The sequence below is a fragment of the Misgurnus anguillicaudatus genome, chromosome 20 (genome assembly GCF_027580225.2).
Source record: "Misgurnus anguillicaudatus chromosome 20, ASM2758022v2, whole genome shotgun sequence".
NCBI classification, from domain to species: Eukaryota; Metazoa; Chordata; class Actinopteri; order Cypriniformes; family Cobitidae; genus Misgurnus; species Misgurnus anguillicaudatus.
Genome location: NC_073356.2, coordinates 32,959,405 through 32,982,517, shown reverse-complemented (window position 1 = coordinate 32,982,517; position 23,113 = coordinate 32,959,405). Strand labels below are relative to the sequence as shown.

The window sequence follows — 23,113 nt, the reverse complement described above, 5'->3', positions numbered from 1 at the left end:
TCTCATAATGGGAGAGGGAGGGTGTTACTGCGCCGAGTCCAAGTACTCCCAAAAGTGCCACCACGCCACAAAACGTAGCTACTCTTCCAAATCCGCCCAGAAAAGCGCTACGTTTTATTTTGTACCACCAAACTTGCTCGTATAACTACTCGTCTTAAATAGGAAAAACGTTGATGTGTTTGGTCACTTCTAACTTTATCTCCAAATGGCACCATTGAACGACTGGGGCCAAGCCAAACGCCACCGAAGCGTCGCAGCACGCCCCAGCGCCCCCGTGCACGCACACAGACGATAGAGGGATGCATCAACAATTCTTAGTTAAGGTAATAACATATTATTGAAAATGTTGAAAATGAGTAGACTATTCCTTTAATACGAATTAGGCACCTCGTAAAATACGTAAGAATTGCCATGAGATTGCGTTGGATTTTCATACACTCTTAAAAATAAAGGTGCTTAAAAGCTTCCTAACCTTGATGTCATTTCTTTCTTAAATTTGTATAATTTTAAGAAGATTTTTTACTACAAATAACAATTTACGTTACACTTCAGATGTTAAAGGTTCTTCTTAGAACCGTTTAGCCAAAAATGGTTCCTCTATGGCACCGTGAAGCATCTTTATTTTAAAGAGCGTATCAATCTAAAGTAAGTATGGAAGAAGATTATGAAATAAACACCAGAGTAAGTTGTTTTCATTTAATTCTCTCTTTTACACAAAATAAAAAATACAATAATCCAATTACAACAGAAAGTCAATAACATGTCTGGTTGAAGAAATAAAAAACGTTTTCTTCGTGTGACCCGTGATGTGGCACGGTATTTCTTTTTTTGGTGTGTGTGGCTTAAAGGGACAGTTCACCCAAAATTGAAAAATGTTTTACTCACCCTCATGTTGTTACAAACCTGTGTGAGTTCTTTAGTCTATTGAATACAACAGAAGATATTTTGATAAATGATGGTATGCACAGTTGACAGTACCCATTGTTTCCATAGTATTTGTTGCACCTACTATGAAAGTCAATGGGTCAAATTTTCATTTTTGGGTGAACTTTCCCTTTAATCCTTTTTCAATGATTAACACAAAACATTGGGCAGGTTGAACATTCTTTTTTAAACATGTGAAACATTAGAAAATAAATTACATTAAAAGCAACATTGAGATTATATAACACGGCTGCACTGTTTATTTCGACCTGTATACAACCTGAGAAAATTTTCACAAATGACGGACGCTGTTCGCAACGAAAACGCTTCAAGTCCAGTGCATGATCTTAATTTGGTTTAAAGCGGTATTTAAAGTATTTCTCTAAAAAACAAAATTTGACCTCGTCCAATTATATTTCAAATTCTATCTAGCCTATATGTAAAAACATATTTCACATTAACACCTAATGCAAGTACGCAGGGATCTGTTTTTATCTAATCCCCGTAAAACGATCATGTTCAGTATGGCCAACCCAGAGACGTCTATCTGAACAATGTGGCCAGCGAAAACTAACCACTAATTCAGTGTAATTACAGCTTTCTCCATGCAAAGAGCACAGACCGCTAAAAACATACACAGGCTGACGGAGATAAAACCGTCTACAGGTTTGCAAGGAGTTATAAAGCTCAGCATTTGTGCTTTTGTGTCTTTTAATGCTAAGAGGAAAATACGTGTACATATGTGTGTTAGTGTGCTTCTAAAAGAAGATGGATATAAAAGTAGGGATGGCCATTTATATTATAAGGTGATAAAACATTCGCCCAGTAGTGCCTACTGTAAGCCATGAGGTTGCTCATTCGTTCGGTAACCTGCCAAAGCAACCGGTCAGTTTCTACTTGGTCTTAGTCATTTCATTACAAAAACTAGTATGTAGGATATCACTGCAATAGCCTTGTGGATTCATTCACAACGAAGGATTAAATCAATTTAGAAGAAAAAAAGTTATAATAATAATCATTCTGACATACTGGCACACAATCTGCAAAACAAAAGTGTTAGCAAAAATACTGAGTTGTGTTTAACTTCAGATGTTTTTGTGTGACAGCTCGAGTCAAGGTGACTTTTAAAATGGGCCGGTTTTAGTATCCTGATTACAGCAGATTGAATCTTTACGGAGACGCCCAAGGCCAGAGTAGCAATTTCGCAGCACAACTGTGGTATGTCAGCGTCCACAGAAATGCATTTTTTCTTCCCGCTTCTCAGTTCGAGCATGTTGGAACGCGTCTCCTTCTCCAAATTCGATTGTATGGCTTACTACAAGATGCAAGAATCAAGTAATGCGATTTAAAAAAGACGGCGAGCGTAAATTTTGAATCATGCGTTTGAGCTTCAAGGCATGCATTATTTCTGAATGACCTCCTGTCGGGGACTCGGCAGTGCCTTCGGGTTCAAGTCAGTCGGCCTTGTGTGTCTTCACTGCCCCGAGCATGCCGAGCAGGTCATCAGATCTCTGTGTTTTGGTGCGTCGAGATCTCAAACACGTGACGCGGTCTCGTCACTCCTCAGCGCTTTTCAGAGAGGATTTCGTTACCCAATGCCGAGCTCTTTTACATCTGACCTCTGTGATGTCAGGCCAGGACAATCCATTGTTTTAGGGTTTGGCTGAAGGACTGAGAGGTTGATGGAGGCTGGATCGGGTTTCTTAAAGAACAAAAGGAAGGTGTCCACTTCAGCCAAGGGAAGGAAGCGAAGAGGTCAAAAAAACGTAGATAAGGCTAAGAAATAATGCGGTGAGGTAAACAGTCTCTTTGCTTACCCTCCATCCTCTATCAGTTTAGATTGGGGTAAGTTGTCATAGGGTAACACAGGGAATTGGGAAAACGGAGAGGGATATTTATAAAGCGTTCATGCATCTGTGGATTTGTAAGTGGGCAACCCTGTAGGTGTTGTAAAGGCAGTTTTTCCAGTTGCCTTGGTAGAGGGATTTTTGCAGATGAAAGACTGATAGGTGGCTGAAGGGTTGGTCTTCTTAGAAAGGGTTGATTCAGGGGAAGAGACAGAAATGTTATCTTCTCCTTAAACTTCTTTAATCTAGTCACTCTTTGTCTACATTATACTGTTGAACATTCTTAACAAGATGAATTCATGATTCATACTTATACTGTATGTGCACCAATCATATGTCTAGTTAAGAATACGTGACTCACTTCCAGATAAAAAAGCCATTTAAGTGATTCACCGTACATGAAATCTACATATTTAAGATCATGGAAATCTTTACACAATGCAAGACTTTTGACTTGGTGTGCACTCAGTGCGTGTTCTGCTAACCAAGTTAGATCTTGATATCAGTGATATCAAATATAACCCTACACGTACAAACTGGTAACATGCCCCATTTGCCATTTAAATAATTTAACGCCAAGAGTAAAATTGGCTCTTGTTGCAGAAAGCTTTCCACACCCAATAAACAGACGTGAAAACAAGTTTTCTCGAGCAGTACAACCGCTCCTTTGTTAGTCCGTGAGATTAAAGTACATTCAAAGAAAGTCAAAAGAGTATATCTCTGTTAAAAGAAGTCAGACCTTAACCAGCACGCTGAGTCACTACCAAAACCAATACAGATAACTGATAAACAGGCCTTTAAATGCTAAAATATCACGTGACAGAGCAGCTGGGCTATGAAATCTATAAGCTAGGGTGAAAACAACAAATTTATATATATATATATGAATTTAAATTTAGCCTGCTTAAATACTCAAACTACTGAGATATAGCTGCCGTATGGCACCAGACTTACCAGGTTACGTCACGCCGTCATGTCTTGCGTTAATACGGCGATGGGACACTAAAAGAAGAAATTGGAGAAAAACAACAGCGTCAGTGAGTGTAAACTAAAGTTTATCAATGCCAATCTGTGATTATTGAAATTAGAAGAGACATCACGACAAACTTAAGACAGATGTGATAATTTTGTGCATGAAGTAATACAATGAATGAATTCTAAAATCGAATGTGTAAACCACAAAAACCACATAATAAGACTAAACGTCTAGTGTGTGAAAAAACAAGGTGGAGTCACCAGAAGCAAGCATGGGAACGATGGCTCCGTTCCAAAAACTAGCGAGATACCTTACCGCCTACAAAACCCGCTGCGTTGAACTGAAACCTAACACATGCAATACTGAAGCAATACGTAGCACACATTCGGTTTCTGGGTAGATTCAAACTAATTTTAAAGGAATAGTTTACTCATTTTCAACACCAAAATATGTCACCACCTCAACCAAGAACTGTTGATACATCCCTCTATCATCTGTGTGCGTGCACGTAAGCGCTGGAGCGCGCTGCGACGCTTTGATAGCATTTAGCTTAGCCCCATTCATTCAATGGTACCATTTAGAGATAAAGTTAGAAGTGACCAAACACATCAACGTTTTTCCTATTTAAGACGAGTAGTTATACGAGCAAGTTTGGTGGTACAAAATAAAACGTAGCGCTTTTCTAAGCGGATTTAAAAGAGGAACTATATTTTATGGCGTAATAGCACTTTTGGGAGTACTTCGACTTGCCTGAAAGGTCCGCTCCCCTTCTATCTCTCATAATGGGAGAGGGAGGGTGTTACTGCGCCAAGTCGAAGTACTCCCAAAAGTGCTATTACGCCATAAAATATAGTTCCTCTTTTAAATCCGCTTAGAAAAGCGCCACGTTTTATTTTGTACCACCAAACTTGCTCGTATAACTACTCGTCTTAAATAGGAAAAACGTTGATGTGTTTGGTCACTTCTAACTTTATCTCTAAATGGTACCATTGAATGAATGGGGCTAAGCTAAATGCTATTGAAGCGTCGCAGCGCGCTCCAGCGCTTACGTGCACGCACACAGATGATCGAGGGATGTATCAACAATTCTTAGTTAAGGTAATAACATATTTTAATATTGAAAATGAGTAGACTATTCCTTTAAGCACTACAGTAAATGAAATGTTAATAAATGAATCATTATGTTTCCTTCAATTTATCTCCCATCTTGAATGGATTTTTTCATTGAGCTTGCAAAAGGCCTGCTCAATTATGTGATTGGCGATTACACGATTATTTTGTCCAAAATTGAGGTCAAGATTACATATACATGCAAGTATATTTTAACTTAAAAAAATGAGAGAGAGAGAGAGAGAGAGAGAGAGAGAGAGAGATGCGGTACAGCACATTAACTCGCGCTGATCATAACATGCTGGATTTATAACATAACATAAGACAAAACGACAGAAAGGGAATGCGGCACAAAGCAATTTATTGGTTAGCAATGCATTCTGGGATTCATTGCTATGCATTCTGGGATTGGCTTTTTCAAAAACGAGACTACCCTTTTTTCTGGTAACTTGCATTTGTTGATGCACTAGCATGTAAATCCTGTTAACTATAAAATTAAAATGTTTTATTGTACTTGTATTCTTTGGTTTCAAACCACAATGAAATTTCTAAACCAACAAATTTCTGCTGCAGCGCCAATCATTTCTGCACGATTCATGCAATGACAAATAGGTAAAATGCTGAGAATTTCACTGATATGCACAACCGAAACACCTAAGCTAAAGCAACATAGCCAGTCATGCAACTGAAATCACATGGTTAAGAAAGCGAGACAAAGAGAAAAAGACGTGTGTGAACACGACCGGCATTCCAGCTATATTCCCGAAAGATCTCAGCATTAATTCTACTTTTGATTCTTTATTTAACGTACAAGTAAATAATTATTAAAAATATAATTATATAGAGGATAATTCTGTATGATTATATTTAATCTATGTTATTTTCATTTTTGATTTCGTAATAAAATTTATTAACAGGTGCTACTTTTGATAAACAATGTTGTTTTCAACATCTATATCTAGCTGTTTTAGTTTACAGCAGTGGTTCTCAAACTGGGGTCCGGGGCCCCCAGGGGGGCGTGAGATGGTGCCGGGGGGGGGGGGGGGCCCAGTTTTATGACATTTTTATAAAATATATTAATTTATCATGAATTCTGTGAAATCAAACCTAAAAAAAATAAGGCAGCACTACTTTGTATAATTTAATGTTTTGTTTAATTAAAATGTGAAGTTTTAGAACTGTTTTTTGTCATAAATTTTCTTTGGGGGGGGGCCGCGAAGGAATGCAGCGTACACAAAGGGGGCCGCACACTGAAAAAGTTTGAGAACCACTGGTTTACAGGATATCAATAGTTCTCAAAACCAAAATATATGAAATTTGTGCCTTCATTTGTACAAAGTCAATAACCTAATAATTTAGATCGAAACAATCGCAGGTTGCATAAGAGGAAGCGCAGCAAAGTTAAAATAAAAGCAAAGTGTTATCTTTGACAGACATCAAAAAACAAATGAAGGAGAGTTGGGCTTCAATCCCAGGATGCATCACAGGTGTACAACTCGACTTACAACTCTCATACAGTATCTGGAAACGTACAGTAGATCTGATAATGTTTACTGGAAAGACTTCATTTAAAATGTTGCATTTCGCCAATCAAACAATCTCCGGATGTATCTTAAATCTAAGGAAAGGAAATGCAATGACTACTTGTGAGGAATAAATGAGGTCATTGATATGACACACCTATAACTGATGATTTGCATGTAGTCTGTTTGCATTTATGTGAGTGTGTTAAAGTTAACTGTGCAAGCCACACTAGTTTCCTATCAAATAAACACATCTCTATGTTAGACTAAACAGATGGGCTGTGCATTTACATAAGCTCTGCCTTTAAGCTTTATTTTGCATTTCCAGTATTTCCTGTACTTTTCTAATATTGAATTAGCAGGAAAACAAAGACAACTACTGAGGCCCTTTATAAAGAGATTAAACACAATCTTCTGTATTTAAATTCTTATGAAGTTATTGTTATCTCATGGACCGCCTGCATGTAAACAAGACTAACCCTTACAACATTACAGTACAGGACAGTATGTCACAGAATATTCTGCCCTTTTTGCTTTAGTTTGTTTGTCTCTGTTACTCTGGTAGAAAATCCGTCCTGTCACTTGTATTCAGTGAGGGGTGTAGATGGATGGGGTGTGGAACTACTCTAACCGGGCTTGGCAAACAGACCCGACCACTTTGAGAATTTGGCGGTAAAGAGTTGGAGGGAAAAAGAAGAGACTGGACAAGATGCGAAGATCTTTGAGTACTCTAAATCACTTGATCAAAACCACTAAAATATCTTAGACAAAAAAGCACTCTTAAAGGAACAGTACACCCAAATAAAATGTTTAGGGTGTGAAATATTATCATATAAAGAAGGGTTAATGAGTCATTTCCAGTATAAATATATTAAAATATAATTATAAAATAATTCTTAAATCGAGATATATTTACTTTAGAAACAAAATGAAGAGACATATCTGTCAGTGGGGTAAAAAAAATTACTTTTTCTAACACCACTGACTACTATATTTACTAGCATTAACTCTCTTTTTCTAATAACAAGACTTAATACATTGCATTTTTTTGCTTCTTAAGTAAGTTATTAAAAAAATTAAGAGTAGGGCTGTCACAATGATTAAAAAAATCGTCTCATCGTGATGATTTCAGATCACCGCAATGATTGCACATCTCTCTAAAAAACACGAGGGGGAGATGCAGCGCCTGTATAAAAAGACCGTATCAAATTACTTTTAAATATGCTTTATGTGTATTAAAATTTACTGACATGTAAACCTTACAAAAGATTTAGTTTAAATAATCACAAAAATGTGTGAAAATTATTTCATAAACAAAGAAAAAAATGTATGAGAATTAAATGTCAAACCAATAAAATAGACAATTAATCATCATAATCGTCAAAGCCCTAAAACAGGCAATTAATCTTTACAATCGTGACAACTTATGAGACAATTACCCGTCAGCCAAATTTTATAATCATGAAAGCCCTAATTAAGAGTTAAATTTTTTTTAAATATTTATTCTGGAAATTAATAAAAAAATACTAAGATATTTATTTTTTGAATTGTAAAATTTTGCAATTCACAAACAAGACTGAACAATATTGCTATGACACAATACTAAAGCAGTGGCGTTACAAAAGATCGAGCAATGTTTCCAGGCTTTACTTTGTGTTGCGGTCCACACCCCTATAATAGTGAATCACAGTCAGAGAAATGAAATCAGGAAGTTGTGCATCATATCCTTTGATATTTATGTGGGCTGTGTAAAGGTGCAGTGATTGGAAATGTTATGTCATGAACTAGGTCACTAAAACCTCATGCACATACTCAAGGTCAAAACGTGAAATGAAAAAATTATTTACATGTGTAATACAAAACTAGGAATTATTAAGTGGAACTTAAATGAAGAATAACACATTGGGGCTGTTTCCCGGACAGGGCTTATCCTAGTCCCAGACTAAAATGCAGGTTTAATTCAAAAACATCATTATCTTGTTTAATTTTACCATATTTTGTTGACATTGTTTTGTCTTAAGATGCCTATTAATAAGGCCTAGTCCTGGATTAACCTAAACCCTGCCTGGGAAACCTCCCCATAATATACGTGTTGGCATAAAACTACTTTAGTCTGATACAATACGTTTGCATTAATATCATGGGCATGAGTAAAATGTTGAATATATGCAGGGATACCAAAATGAGACACAAAACAAAACCTTACACTGTGAAAATATTTTAATTGCCTTTAATATTGTATGTTAATCAAACTGGCCTGGCCTTGTAGCGTACTATAAATTTTGACTACATTATCTGATTAAGTTAAAGGAAAACATCACCGTTTTTCAATATTTCACTATGTAAATTAATGCATCCTATCTTTTTTCAATGCGTGCCCTCAATCTCTGTACAGCACATTGTGAATGTGTTAGCATTTAGCCTAGCCCCATTCCTTCCTATGGCTCCAAACAGGGATGAATTTAGAAGCCACCGAACACTTCAATGTTTTCCCTATTTAAAGACTGTTACGTGAGTAGTTACATGAGTAAGTATGGTTGCACAAAATAAAACTTTTGTTTGGAGCCATAGGAATGAATTGGGCTAGGCTAAATGCTAACACATTTAAGAAGCACTGTACAAAAAAATAAAAGTGCACGCATTGAAAAAAGATAGGTATTAATTCATCTAAGTTGAGGTAAGAACACAGTAAAATATTGAAAAACAGTGGTGTTTCCCTTTAAGCAATTTGATTGCTATAACTTAAACATTTAAGGCAGCTAAAAACTTTTTACAATGTAGTTCCACCTCAAAATTTCCTAGATCAAAAAGCAGATTTTTACAAGTGCTTTTACAAAAATACGAGCTTCACATTTCAACATACTGTATGTACTCTAGCGAACAAAACCAAGAGATAAGTCAAAGTGAGTTTTCTGTCGACACTATGCCACGAATGTCTAACTCGTATTGAACCCTGAACATTCCCTGACTGCTCCTGTGACAAATCACACCCGTGCAAACAAAAGCAGAAATCGATTGCTTTAAACCACAGCAGTGAAGTGAAAGGTTGTTTGGACTCACTCTGTTGGTTTCTTCCTGCAACAACAAATACAACCGATGATGATAGCAGCCAAGAGCACACCGATCACGATACCAGCGATGGCTCCCCCTGAAAGTCCATCAGCTGATGCACCGGTCTCTGCGAAACAGGAATTGTTTACTTTACTATATAGATCAAAACACACTTTCACTACATATGCTCAAACGATTCGCCAGTGCCATTCCCAACAGTTTACCCAAAAATAAATTTTCGGTCATCATTTCCTCAATCTCATGTGGTTAGAAACCAGTTTAATTTTTTTTGTTTACCTGTCACTGTGAGTTTATGCGTGGTGTTGAGGGTCAGTCCGGTAAGGGGGTTGCGAGCTACACAGGTATACGTGCCGCTGTCACTCATACTGGCCTTGGAGATGTTGTACCTCCCCAAGCTGATGTTCATGACCGTCTCATTGAGTTTCCATGTGTAAGTGCTGGGAGGAACAGAGTCGGCATTACAGGACAACCCGATGGCCTCATCGAACTTCACATTGTTCTTTCCATCCACCTTCACGCTTTCTGGACCATCTGACAGCAGAGAGATCGGCTCAGTCAGAGAGTCAATATTTACATTTCAGTAACGCAAACAAACCAGCGGTAACAATACATTCAGAATGGTAACCAACACCATTTGCAAATAAAAGAAGCCAACGTTTAGACAAGATAACAAAAGAGGTGACGGCACTGTTAGTTTCAAGCATCTAGTGTTTTTTTTTGTCCTCAATGAAAGTGAAATACAGTAGTGTACAGGGTGAGGAAATCCTAAGTAATGAGAAAACAGCTGATATTTAACTTACAAAGTTGTTGAAGAGGATTTTGGATTAAAGTAATTGGAAGAAAGTGGAAATTAGGCACAATATCTTAAGCTAATAACTTTGAGATCAAGGTTATAGCAAAAAATGTATACACAGTAAATGAATTCATCCTAGATTAAAAATTAGCCCATATTTTATTTGCCCTCGAGCCATCCTAGGTGTACATGACTTTCTTTCTTCAGCCGAATCGGCGTTATGTTACATAATATCCTGGTTTGTAAAGACACTGAATAGTGGATAATTGTTTGAACCCTATCCAATGTTGGTAGGCTAATAGATGTTTTTTCAGCTAAACAACATATTTGTGAATATTTTGAGCATATTTAGCGATTGATAAGTCACATTTAAACAACACTCTAATGTAGTGTACAAACCAAACACAAAACATAGCATTCCTCGCTCTAGGTTACTCGCAAGATTTAACTTCACCCCATTCGAATTTTAAGCTCGAGTTAAATATTTTCAACTTGCGCGGAAGAAACGTTAGACGTGAATATCGCATATTCGCGGCAATCGGCCACCCAATTCGCGACTTTTAAATCGCCCCACACAAATTTGCATCGTCGCATTCTCTTTGTATGCAAGTTACTTGCGCAAATATTTAAAATCGCTTCTGGTGTGTACGCAGCATAACCGTGCGTGCACACCTCCAATGTTGTGTACACATACCACACACCAATCCTCGATCTAGATTACTCGCAGATTTTAACTTCACGCAATGCAAATTTTACGCTTGAGTTGAATATTTTTAATTTGCGCATAAAAAAACGTTTAAAGTGAATATCGCATATTCACGGCAATCACCCGCCAAATTCGTGTCTTTCGTATCACTCCACACGAATTTGCACCTTCGCATTGACTTTGTATGTAAGCTACTTGCGCAAATAATTTAATTCACTTCTGGTGTGTACGTAGCATAACCGTGCGTGCACACCTCCGATGAGTTGAAAATTTTCAACTTGCGCGGAAGAAACGTTTGAAGTGAATATCGCATATTTGTGCCAATCACCCACCCAATTTGCATCTTTCGCATCGCCCCACAAAAATTTTCATCTTAACATTGATTTTGTATGTAAGATACTTCCGAAAATAGTTGAATTCAATTCTGATATGTATGTACGTAGCATACCGTGTATGCACACATTGCCAATGCAAAGTACACACCAAACGCAAAGCACCGCATTCCTCGCTCTAGATTACTCGCAGGATTTAACTTCCTGCCATGCGAATTTTATGCTTGAGTTGAAATTTTCAACTTGCGCAGAAGAAACGTTTGAAGTGAATATCGCATATTTGCGTCAATCGCCCACCCAATTCGTGTCTTTCGCATCTCCCCACACAAATTTGCACCTTTGCATTGACTTTGTATTTAAGCTACTTGCGCAAATAGTTGAATTCACTTCTGGTGTGTATGTAGCATAACCGTATGTGCACATCTCCGATGAGTTGAAATTTTCAACTTGTGCGGAAGAAATGTTTGAAGTGAATATCGCATATTTGCGCCAATCGCCCACCCAATTTGCATCTTTCGCATCGCCCCACACAAATTTTCATTTTAACATTGATTTTGTATGTAAGATACTTCCGCAAATAGTTGAATTCGCTTCTGATATGTATGTACGTAGCATACCGTGCATGCACACAGTGCCAATGCAAAGTACACACCAAACGCAAAGCACCGCATTCCTTGCTCTAGATTACTCGCAGGATTTAACTTCAAGCCATGCGAATTTTATGCTTGAGTTGAATATTTTCAACTTGCGTGGAAGAAACGTTTGAAGTGAATATCACATATTTGCGGCAATCGCCCACCCAATTTGCGTCTTTCAAATCGCCCCACGCGAATTTGCATCTTCGCATTGACTTTGTATGTAAGCTACTTCCGCAAATAGTTACATTTGCTTCTGGTGTGTACGCAGCATAACCGTGCGTGCACACCGGCAGCAACATCGTCGCTCTGTGTCGCTAGTCTCTTTCAATGGGGTTGTTTGGAGGGGCTACGTTATTTGCATAAAGCCACTCGTCATTTGCATAAAGTCACTCATCATTTGTATAAAGCCACTCGTCATTTGCATAAAGTCACTCATCATTTGCATACAGTCACTCGTCATTTGCATAAAGTCACTCATCATTTGCATAAAGTCACTCGTCATTTACATAAAGTCACTCGTCATTTGCATAAAGTTGAACTATTCTTAACTTTGTTGTGTAGCTGGACACGCCCATTTCCTGTCACTAAGTTCTCTATCGCTCATGTGGCCGGAAAATGCCAAGTCACTCGATTTTTGCATAAAGTTGAACTGTTCTCAAATTTGTTGTGTAACTGGACACGCCCACTTCCTTTTGCCAACAGATGGAAATCGTCATGCTTTCCTTGAAATAAATAAGATTGCATCACTCCACCATTGCTAGCCATTGGCAGTGTCCATGCAGCTTAAGTTTGTATGATCTAAAATGGTGGCATGCTGGCTCCAAGTCAGTAAAATATGGGCAAATGATTAATCTTAATAATTGCATTTATCAAAGTATGCAAATTGTCAGAAAACAAGTGCAGCACACATTGACAATAAACATAACTCTCTTTGACACTTACAGTTCACCACCACCTTATTTTTGCCCGTGTCGCTGTTCACTTTGTTTGTCAGCTTGCACTTGTATTCGCCAGCATCCGTTTTACGAACTTTAAGAACGGTTAAAGTTCGCTTGTCTGATGAGAGAATGACATTACTGTCAGGAATCACAGGTTTTTCTTCCTTATACCACTCCACGCTGTCAGCTTTGCCGGCAGCCGCCGTGCAGGTGAGGTTGACCATGCTGTTTCCGGCGATGAGAGGTGAGGTGGGGTTGATACTGATACTTGTTCCACTAATGGGCTCCACCGAAACAAAAAAAGACAAATAATCATAAAAGCAATAATTGTTATATTCTCTGGTAAGGTTTGTTACGAAATGGCACTCATATTGCAAACAAAATGTCAAGTTCTGGCTCATATTGCCGGTTTGAAATTGATGCATGGAAACGAGTTTGACCTTATTTTAAGTGGATGAACTAATTCACAGTTTTTCATGTCTATGGCATCCAATTTGTGTAATCTTTTCATTGCTTGTTTCTGCATGTTCGAGTATAAGCTGCAAAGTGAACCAGACTTCATGTCGATCGTCAAAAGTCTGGCAATGCGAGACCACGGCAATAATCTCTCATCGCTCACAACTTCACTCACCGCAGAGTCTCTTTCGGTCTGTTATTTGTACAGACATCATTACTGTGGAATGCACCGAGTTCAAACTGTTCCTATTAAGCCGCATTCACCAAATACCTGTCGACATGCACACCTTCCTTCTCACCGCCTGCGTTTTGAGTTTCATGCATGATGCAACGAAACTGTCGCAAAAATAATTCACCGAATGAATGTCCAGACAAACTCAAGTCGCCTTCGGCTCTGTTGCTTTTAGATGAAAAGCATTTCTACCCCGAGAAAACTCTTTATATTTTCATTAAAGCCGTTAGGGCGTTTTTGCATGAATGGTTTTGCATTAAAAATTCATACAAAATCAATGACACGAAAATGCATTACAGTTTAAGACGTACTTCAGCCAGCACAGAAGGATCAATGAAAGCAAAATCTGCATTTCAAGAAGTGAAACGTATACCTTCCCAACACGAGCGTGACTTTGTATCTTTCTTCAACGTGTCGGTTTTACACACCGCAAAATAATAATACCTCCGGGGAGGACAAAGCCACACAGCCTGAGACCACAGGTTTTTAAAAAAACTTGTAAAAAAAGACATGCATGAAATGTCTACCAACTGCCACAGCAGTAACAAACCTCAGAGCAAAGCAGAGAAACAGGTTTCTGTTCAACAGTCTCCTTATAACAGGAAACCATTTTGAATATAGACATACAAATGGATACACGCTTTTTAAGAAATCAATATTAGCATGCAACACAGAAATCAAGTCTCTTAAGTTTAGTTTTCAGGTCGTTCGGTTGTAGAAGATAAACCTCGAGTGATATACTTTTTAATCCTTATCTTTGCCCTTGGCGATGAAGAAACCTTGGCCGAGCGTGTCTATCTCTATACTGCTTCACTGGTAATCAAAAGATCTCAACGGATGTCTCAACTAATCTACATTATGAAAATAAAGGTTCCTCAAAGGTGGTCAGTAAAGACCCCTCACAACCCTCCATTAAGTTTTATTCTTGCTTATGGTTCCCTGTAAAATCAGATATTAAATGTGTTTGGAGTTTGTCACACCACATAAAAAATTATTATTAACCACCAAACCAAATTTTATCATCAAAATCTTGAAGAAATAGGCTGCTTTCTCTGGCATCAAGCGGTGGGGGCGTGTCCACTGCCGTGCTGAAACCACGCCCACTCACGGAAAGCCTTCTCTCTTAACTTTCAAATATCGCTACAACCTGAACAGATGCTCGGGATTGTGTTAGGGGCGGGGCCATGAGCAGTGGCTCTAGTTTAATGCGTCACCATTTTAGGCCAATCAGCAATACATTTCTAACATGTTTTTAGAAACAATTTTACTGATTTTACAGGGACTTTTACATAGCAGGTTCTTTAGATTTTGGATTCGGCATACTTTAATATATAGATATGTTTATACAGAATCTTTTAATTTGAAATTTAAGTACAATTTGCTCCATCTGTATTATTTTACTACTGGATAAACAATGCATACCTTGTAAAACTTACAGTACAGGTGACACTGGACCATGAAACCATTTTTTTTTTTAAATTGAGGTTTATACATAATCTGTAAGCTGATAATAAGACTTCCATTGATGTATGGTCTGTTTATGACAGGACAATATTTGGCAGAGATACAACAACTATTTAAAAATTTGAGATAATCTCTTTAAAATCGTCCAAATTAAGTTGTTAGCAACATGTATAATACATTTTTAAATATTTACGGTGGGAAATTTACAAAATATCTTCATGGAACATGATCTTTACTTAATATCCTAATGCAGGGGTCTCCAACCTTTTTGTGAGCAAGGGCTACCACAATGGATAAAACAATCTGGAGGGCTATCTTTTTAATATACCGTGTGTCTCAATTTGTTCCCTAGCTCCCGAGGTCATGAATCAGATATCGTGTACACAGGTATGGGCACTGGTACCCTAGCTCACTTGACATTGGGACACTGATGTGTCATGTCCGGCGACATTACTAGAAGTCGTCATAGTCTACTCAAAACATTTTTTTTACTTTACATTACTCTACATAGTTTAAAATGTTAACATATATACAAGAAGCCAAGCTAATATAAAAATATAACAAATAAATATTAAAATTGAGGCTATTAATGGAATGTGCTCTGGCGGGCAACTAACAGACTCTGTGCGGGCAGCCTAGTGCCCGCGGGCACCATGTTGGAGACCACTGTCCTAATGATTTTTGGCATTAAATAAAATCAATAATTTTGACCCATACAATGTATTGCTGGCAATTGCTACTGTACAAATATACCCATGTGGCCAGGGTCACATAAGAAAAACAAAAACATCCGACTCACCCACAACAGTTATCGTATAGACTTGCGACGCAATGAAGCGCAATGTCTTGGGATTTGAAGCCACGCAGGTGTAGTTGCCATTGTGTTTATCTTCTAAATTGGTGATAGTCGTGCTGGCCTGCTTGGATATCTCCACTCCATTGAACATCAGCTGAAGCTGCGCAGGTGGGTCAGACTTGGCCGAACACGCAAACGTTATGTTGGAGCCTTTCTTTAGGAAAGGATCGGCTGGAGTCTGAGACAAAGCGATGTTTTCAGGACCATCTGGATGCGGGGAAGAAAGGTGATGTCAAGGAGGAGATTGCTATTCATTAACATTAAGACAACCATCCAGACTTCCTTAAGATCATTACGCTCCGTTAACTTTCAACTGTAAGACATTTGCGATTAAAGTTGTCCGATGAAGCAGACATTTTCAAACTGTTCCACTGATCGGCATATTTTGCATGTCTCCCTTGTCTAACACCTAATTCAGATCATTAAAGGAGAGATCCATGAACAGAACTGGGTGTGACATTTAAGGAAGACATACAAAATATGCAGAGCAGTGGGTCCCCTGGGACAGATTGAAAACCACTGCCATAAAGCATACTTTCGGCTGACACAAACAAAATGTTTGGCACTTGAAATCTAAAAAGCTGATTCATGTTTTGCCAACATTACAGACATGCTAAAGTAGGCAATTTGATTTAGAGAGCATGAAAACATCAATGACACTTTTTACAACCAATACCAGCACTGATCTAATAACACAAGACCAGGGATGTATACGGCATTTGAGCGAATCTTAAAGGAAAACACCACTATTTTTTAATATTTGACTATGTTCTTACCTCAACTTAGATGAATTAATACATACTCATCTTTTTTCAATACGTGCACTTTTAATCTTTGTACAATGCTTCTTGAATGTGTTAGCATTTAGCCTAGCCCCATTCATTCCTATGGCTCCAAACAAAAGTTTTATTTTGTGCCACCATACTTACTCGTGTAACTACTCATGTAACAGTCTTTAAATAGGGAAAACATGGAAGTGTTTGGTGCCTTCTAAATTCATCCCTGTTTGGATCCTAAGGAATGAATGAGGCTAGGCTAACTGCTAACACATTTACAACATGCTTTACAAAGATTAAGTGCACGCATTGAAAAAAGATGTGGATGTGTTAATTCGTCTAAGTTGAGGTAAGAACATAGTAAAATATTGAAAAACAGTGGTGTTTTTCTTTAACTGTCTGTTATAATGTCTGCCTGCTTTCGTTGGAAATGCTAAAAAGTTTTTCTTTCACTATTAAAAACCAGAACAACAAGAAATACACAGGAATCTGGTTGCAGGAACTCTAAATTCCAATGCACTATTTTTTATCAAATACATCATCCACTTTATCAAGATTATGCAAATGTTTTATTTACAGTAGGATGCATCTAAAAGTGCACTGTCAGAAATAAAGACACAAACGCTGTCATAGGGACAGCACCCTTTAAAAAGGTCCTAATATGTACCATTAAGGTACCACTTTATGTGTACTTTTCGAAATGGTAACATCCCAGTTTGGTAGCTTAATTTTTGAGAGCGTGCTTGATAATGAGAACCACTTGATTTTGTTACAGCTCCAAAAGAGTTAAAGCAATACTCCAGCCAAATATCAAAACTACCCCATCATTAACTCACCCTCAAGCAACCCGAGACACACATCCACCACTTCCCAGACGAACACATTTGGAGTTATTTTAGTAAATGTCCTTGCTCTCCCAAGATTTATAATGGTAGAAAACAGGAATCAAACAACTTCTGACTTTCAACTCCCAAAAGTGCATTCATCCTTCAAAGAGGTAATCCACAAGGCTCCAACGGGTTAATATGCAAGTAGTTGATGCGATATTCATATCGCGTGAGATTAAGATAGGAAGCTAGTTATTATAGTTCATAAAGTTTAAAATATGGATATTTTTCATACAAATTACTTGCAGAAGACCTTTATTAACCCTTTGTATTACTTCTATGAAGGATAAATGCACATTTTTGGAACTTTACTAAAATATCTCCAAATGTTCTCATCTGAAAGATGATGGATGTGTATCTCAGATTGCTTGGGGTGAGTAAATCATGGAGTAATTTTTGATATTTGACTGAAGTATCGCTTTAACATAAGCTTGATGTTACGCAGTGCCCGAAAATAGTCCCCTGCCATTGAAAGTTACTAAGGGGACTATTTTCGGCTGCTTCCTGCAGCCATGTTACGGCAGCAAAGTCCTTGATTATTTCGCCAGAATGAGAGTATAGTTCCTAGCCATATCTGCCTAGAAAATCGCAACTTTTAATTTTCTGTCGATCCCAGCACACGATGTAACCACAGAAGAGTCAAGCCTTAAATAGGAAAAACATCCAAACTCTCCGGCTACTTCTAGCGCGATGCCAATGGTCCAATCAGATTGAATGGACCATGCTAAGCCATGCCAAAAGTGGTTCCGCCAGACCCGGAGATCGGCCGAACGGATTCCAAAACGGCAAAAACCAAAATGTCCAAATCTAGGGGAGCTGGAAAACTAGCACACCTTCAAAAAAAGTGGAGTGTCCCTTTATAGTTAAAGCTTAAAGTCAAGGTTAGGTTTAGGGTAAATGTACGTACTGCATGTTTGAACCATGCACTTGCAATAGAGCCTACAGAAAGGTTCAGGTGGTAAGGTAAACACGCACACCCACAAACGCACACTATTTTAAGACATTACCCTTCCTGTATAGTGTTCACAGGCGCAGTCACCATATTTTATCTAATCTCAGCTCGCATTCTTTCCTGCACCTGCAGCAGAACCTGTCTGAACTAGACGGTGACTTTAACCACCGCTGTCATGTTTGCTTTCTAGTGTCCACCATCTGCAGGAACCTAGACTGTAAACGGTGCCACTGCAGGGTTCTTCAAAGCGGTGTTGTTCAATAAACAAACTTTATTGCAAGTTTAGAATTAACAGATCGTAAAAGTGCATTTTTATGTGCAGAGGTGCATGCATCAGAGCAAACACACAATGTCTACTGTTATCCACAGTTGCTCTCTTAATAAACATGTTATTGTGTACAGCAGCCGCATACAGGTTTAAAACATCAATACATGTAAATGTGTGGATTTGAGGATACTTACAACTGACAGACATATTGAAAGGAGCACTTTTCCCGGACTCTAATGCATTTTCCGCTATGCAGTAGATCGGTCCAATCAGATCCGTACGGTAAACTCCGGTAACCGTCAGTTCGTTTTTGACGACTGTGACGTGCGTGCCATCTGCCACCAAGGGGGTTGAACCGTTTATCCATTTGTAAGTGTAAGAGCCTTTAGCACTGCACGTGAGAACCATGGTGCTGTTGAATTCGACAGCATCAGGAAGATTGGCCGTAATCTTGACATCAGTTACGGGCTCTGGGGAGAAGAAAACCTTGGATTGTGACTACTTGAAAATTTATGTTCATTTATAATTTATATTTTGCTCATTGGACCACTTTCCTAAGCATTATCCAATCGGAAAAGTCAAGGAGAAATGCTAATGGCTCATGTTTTGGACCTTGTGGGAATTAACCTGCAACCTACTGAGTATTAACCCTTTAAAGTGCACCAGCATGATACGCTTATGTCATATAATGCATCAGTTAAGTAGATTGCATGTTGTTACAACATACAAGTCAAATCAATTCGAAATTATCTAATCTTTCCCAAACAGGAATAATCTTAAACCAGGACTAGGCTTTAGTTTAATTAGGAATATAACTAGTTTTAACAAACATGCCTTACTAAAAACATTACTGGTGTGCACTGATGTATTTTAAGATATGTCGGTGCAAGTTGTTTTCAGTTTGGACAGCTCTTACATTTATTTTAGTCTAGGACTAGTCTAATCCCTGTTCGGGAAACCGCCCCTTTCAGAAAGAAACTCCCATTAGTTTTACTCAGTCATCTAAAATTACTCATCATCACTAACTATCAAGGTGGATTCAACCGTGTCATCCATCCATCCTCTTAAACCCACAGCACGTGCCGCTCCCTAAACCTGCCCCACCCTTTTTTGGACTTGGACATGGAAATGAGTTTTAATGGGCAAATCAAAAGTTTAACTTTGAGGTGAATAATTTTCTGACTTTGAATCTAACTGGTTGAAAAATCAGATGGAAACGACAGAACTGGATTGGATGAGCAAAGATATTCTGACACAGCATTGGGATAAAAAAGGACAAACCCAAACCAATTTAACCTATGTTTGAAAATGGTTGTTTTTACTGTTATGGGTTAATTTAATTGAAACCATTGGCTGGGTTTGTTGAAAACACCCCAGCATTTTTTTAAGACTGGAATATAAAATTTCTACAAATGAATCATCTTGGACCATTCTTGTGCTTTTGACCAATGCAATGTAAAGCAGTTTTGTTGACTTCAGGTCAACAAAATAAAACTTTTACTACAGTAGCTCGAATACGGCACTGTTCAATCAGACTGACAACAGTTTACATTTATACATTTAGCAGACCCTTTATCCAAAACTACAGTTTATTATGCATTCAAGATTGTTAATGCAATGCTCTTCCAACTAAGCTAAGAAATAGTTGTTGTTGATTTAACCAAGGGCGTAGATTTGGTATAAACGGTGGGGGTTAACTGTACATAGGTTTTTTTAGGGCTGGGAAAAGATTAATCGCGATTAATCGCATACAAAATAAAAGTGCTTTTTGGCATAATATATGTGTGTGCGCTGTGTGTAATTATTATGTACATATAAATATACACACATACATGTATGTATTTAAGAAACATTTACATGTGTATATATATATATATTTATTTATATTTTTATATATTCTATATTATATGTACATTTAAAAAAATGATACATTTTAATAAATTAAAATAATTACACACAGTACACACATATATATTATGCAAAAAAAACTTTTATTTTGTATGCGATTAATCGTGGTTAATCTTTTCCCAGCCCTAGTTTTTATTATTTTAATTATTAGGTGGGGGGTTATCTACACCCTCCCTCCGAAGGTAGGCCAACGCCCCTGGATTTTTATGTAGCAAACTCTTAAATAATTGTTAAGTTTTCAACAAACGAATGCTATCTTTGCTATAACTCAAACCTCGGTTGTGTATCTCAACTGATAGAGACGCAAAGTCGTGGATTATATTTTCTAAACTAATGTTAAGTTGCTGTGGGTAAAAGTGTCTGCATAAATTTACAATCTCACCAATCAGACGTTTCAGTTCGTCTGTGAGGGATTCGAACCCACAACCTATACTCTCTCATTAATACGTTTTTAAGTTGTAAAATGGTAAAGGCACTTACCTAAAACCTCAAGAGTAATCTGTTCAGCTGTTGATTGAGCCTCGTTATTGACCACAGAGAGAATATAATCCCCTGCATCTGCCATCACCAGATCTTTGATCTGCAGCGCGCACGTCGATTTATTATACGCGATCCGGTTCGCGTATTTTGGATCGATGGTTTCCTTTGTCGGGACGACCGTGATAATCGATGTAATTTTCCCCTTGACATCGAAACCCCACGTTATGGTCAAAAAAGACGATGACGAGGTGATGGTGGTTAAAAATGTCACGTTTTTACCAACAACCCCGTTTGCAGTATTGCTCAGTAGCATGCTGCCATCACAGCATCCTATGGGAATAAGATAAAGCACAGGTGGACATAAGAACAAAAACAGAGATAAACATGATGCTTTTAAGTTAAAGTTGAGAAAATATAATAGAAACTCTGTGTCTATATTGGTCACATCCACCACACCTCACCAATACCCAACACGTTACCAGTAAAGACTCATATATAGACCATTATAGTTTTCATTAAAACCAATATGCAGGTATCTATTATAACCATTAAATCAAAAGTTATCCATAAAGTAGTTTTTAGCATGTATAAACTAGAAAAACGAATGCTTCAAACGGAAACTTAAGTCATAATAAAAACTAAAATTATAATTAATGTAACAAATTAAATCCATCATCTAATTTTCCTATAGAATGATGTGTTTGTAACTTACCAAAAATGGCCAAAAATAGCAAATGCAGCCTAAAGTGATAGCGATCCATTGGGAGAGATGTAAATTCCCGCAGCGACAGAAAAGAATGGTGTGAATATACGGTGTAAGAACTTGACAAACTTAACCCGGACACACCCAACCAGTAACATCTTAACCCCGCCCAGTCGCAACCTGTCCGTGGTGACGTCATGCCCCCGGGTGGTCTGGTCAACACATCGCTAAATGCCCATGCATTAAAATGCGCACATTTCTGCTTAACTTTATAAAAAGTGACATTCAAACAAATAATGAAAGACGTTTGCAGAATCGAGAGTTTAAGAAGACTGATAAAACAATACACCAGATTCAATATTTATCACGTTTATAGATTAAAAAATCGCGGACAGGTCGATTGCAATAGCCAATGTTGTGAATAAGGGGTATCGGTTTAGTGACAAGTCGACGGGGTTCACAATGATGTGGGCATTAACCTGTCCTCTGTCCTGTGATCTTTTTTTGGCTTCTACTGACTCCTAGTGTTAAAAAGTAAATATGCTTTAAGCTTAAATAATTACAATTAAATACATAAAAAATAAACATGTATTCATTTTAATAGTTGATCATCAAGGGAGTTAACTTAGGCTATGTGTTGATATGATTTTTCTGTAACAAACATCACAAACAAATCTTGAATCTTTTCATTCAATATAAGACAAAGGTGATTTGTAGCCACTACTTTTTACATTGACGTTCTCATAAATAGTTGTGGCTTGCTTCCCTTTTCAAAATCACTTTAAGATGATATGGACACAGATAACTGAAATGTATGGGGATTTAGGGGATAAATGTTTGCACTTCTCACAGTCCTTCAGCAGAACAATGCAGCTGTCAGTTGGAGTCTATTTAAACATCACCACAAACAATGACCCGAAGATAACATTTTTCCTTATATGTATAGTTTTAATGTACATAGTTAATAGCCACCCAGATGTGTTACCTATGTGAATCAAGCACACTGACTTGTTTTTACATGTTTTCTTACCTGCTGGTACATACAAGCCTCAAATGAGTCACCTTTCCTTTAGGCACTGAAAAATATGTAAATAAACATTTATTGCCCTGCTTTAAAGTCTGGTGGTTATCAAAGATTGCAGATAAAAATCTTGACAGCCAAACATTATTTTGGTACACAACTTATTAGCAATGCACAATCAAGTTTTGCAAATAACTAAATTATTCCTCTGTCTGGTGCGTAAACATTGGCAAGCGGTTTAAGGGCTGCTG

The 23,113-nt window shown here is 37.7% G+C and overlaps 1 protein-coding gene across 1 annotated transcript; it reads right to left on the bottom strand.

Annotated features, from left to right (window-relative positions):
• Nucleotides 1–682: 682 nt before the first annotated feature.
• Nucleotides 683–21,994, bottom strand: LOC129455471 (cell adhesion molecule CEACAM5). Its single transcript, XM_073858562.1, has 9 exons — nt 21,851–21,994; nt 21,139–21,468; nt 18,945–19,220; nt 15,815–16,074; nt 12,864–13,149; nt 9,729–9,983; nt 9,441–9,558; nt 3,730–3,773; nt 683–2,974 (listed from the first exon to the last, which is right to left on the bottom strand). Exons 1-8 carry the CDS (start codon nt 21,897–21,899, stop codon nt 3,755–3,757), a joined length of 1,593 nt encoding a protein of 530 aa, XP_073714663.1. The 5' UTR covers nt 21,900–21,994; the 3' UTR covers nt 683–2,974; nt 3,730–3,754.
• Between the last annotated feature and the right edge of the window lie 1,119 nt (nt 21,995–23,113).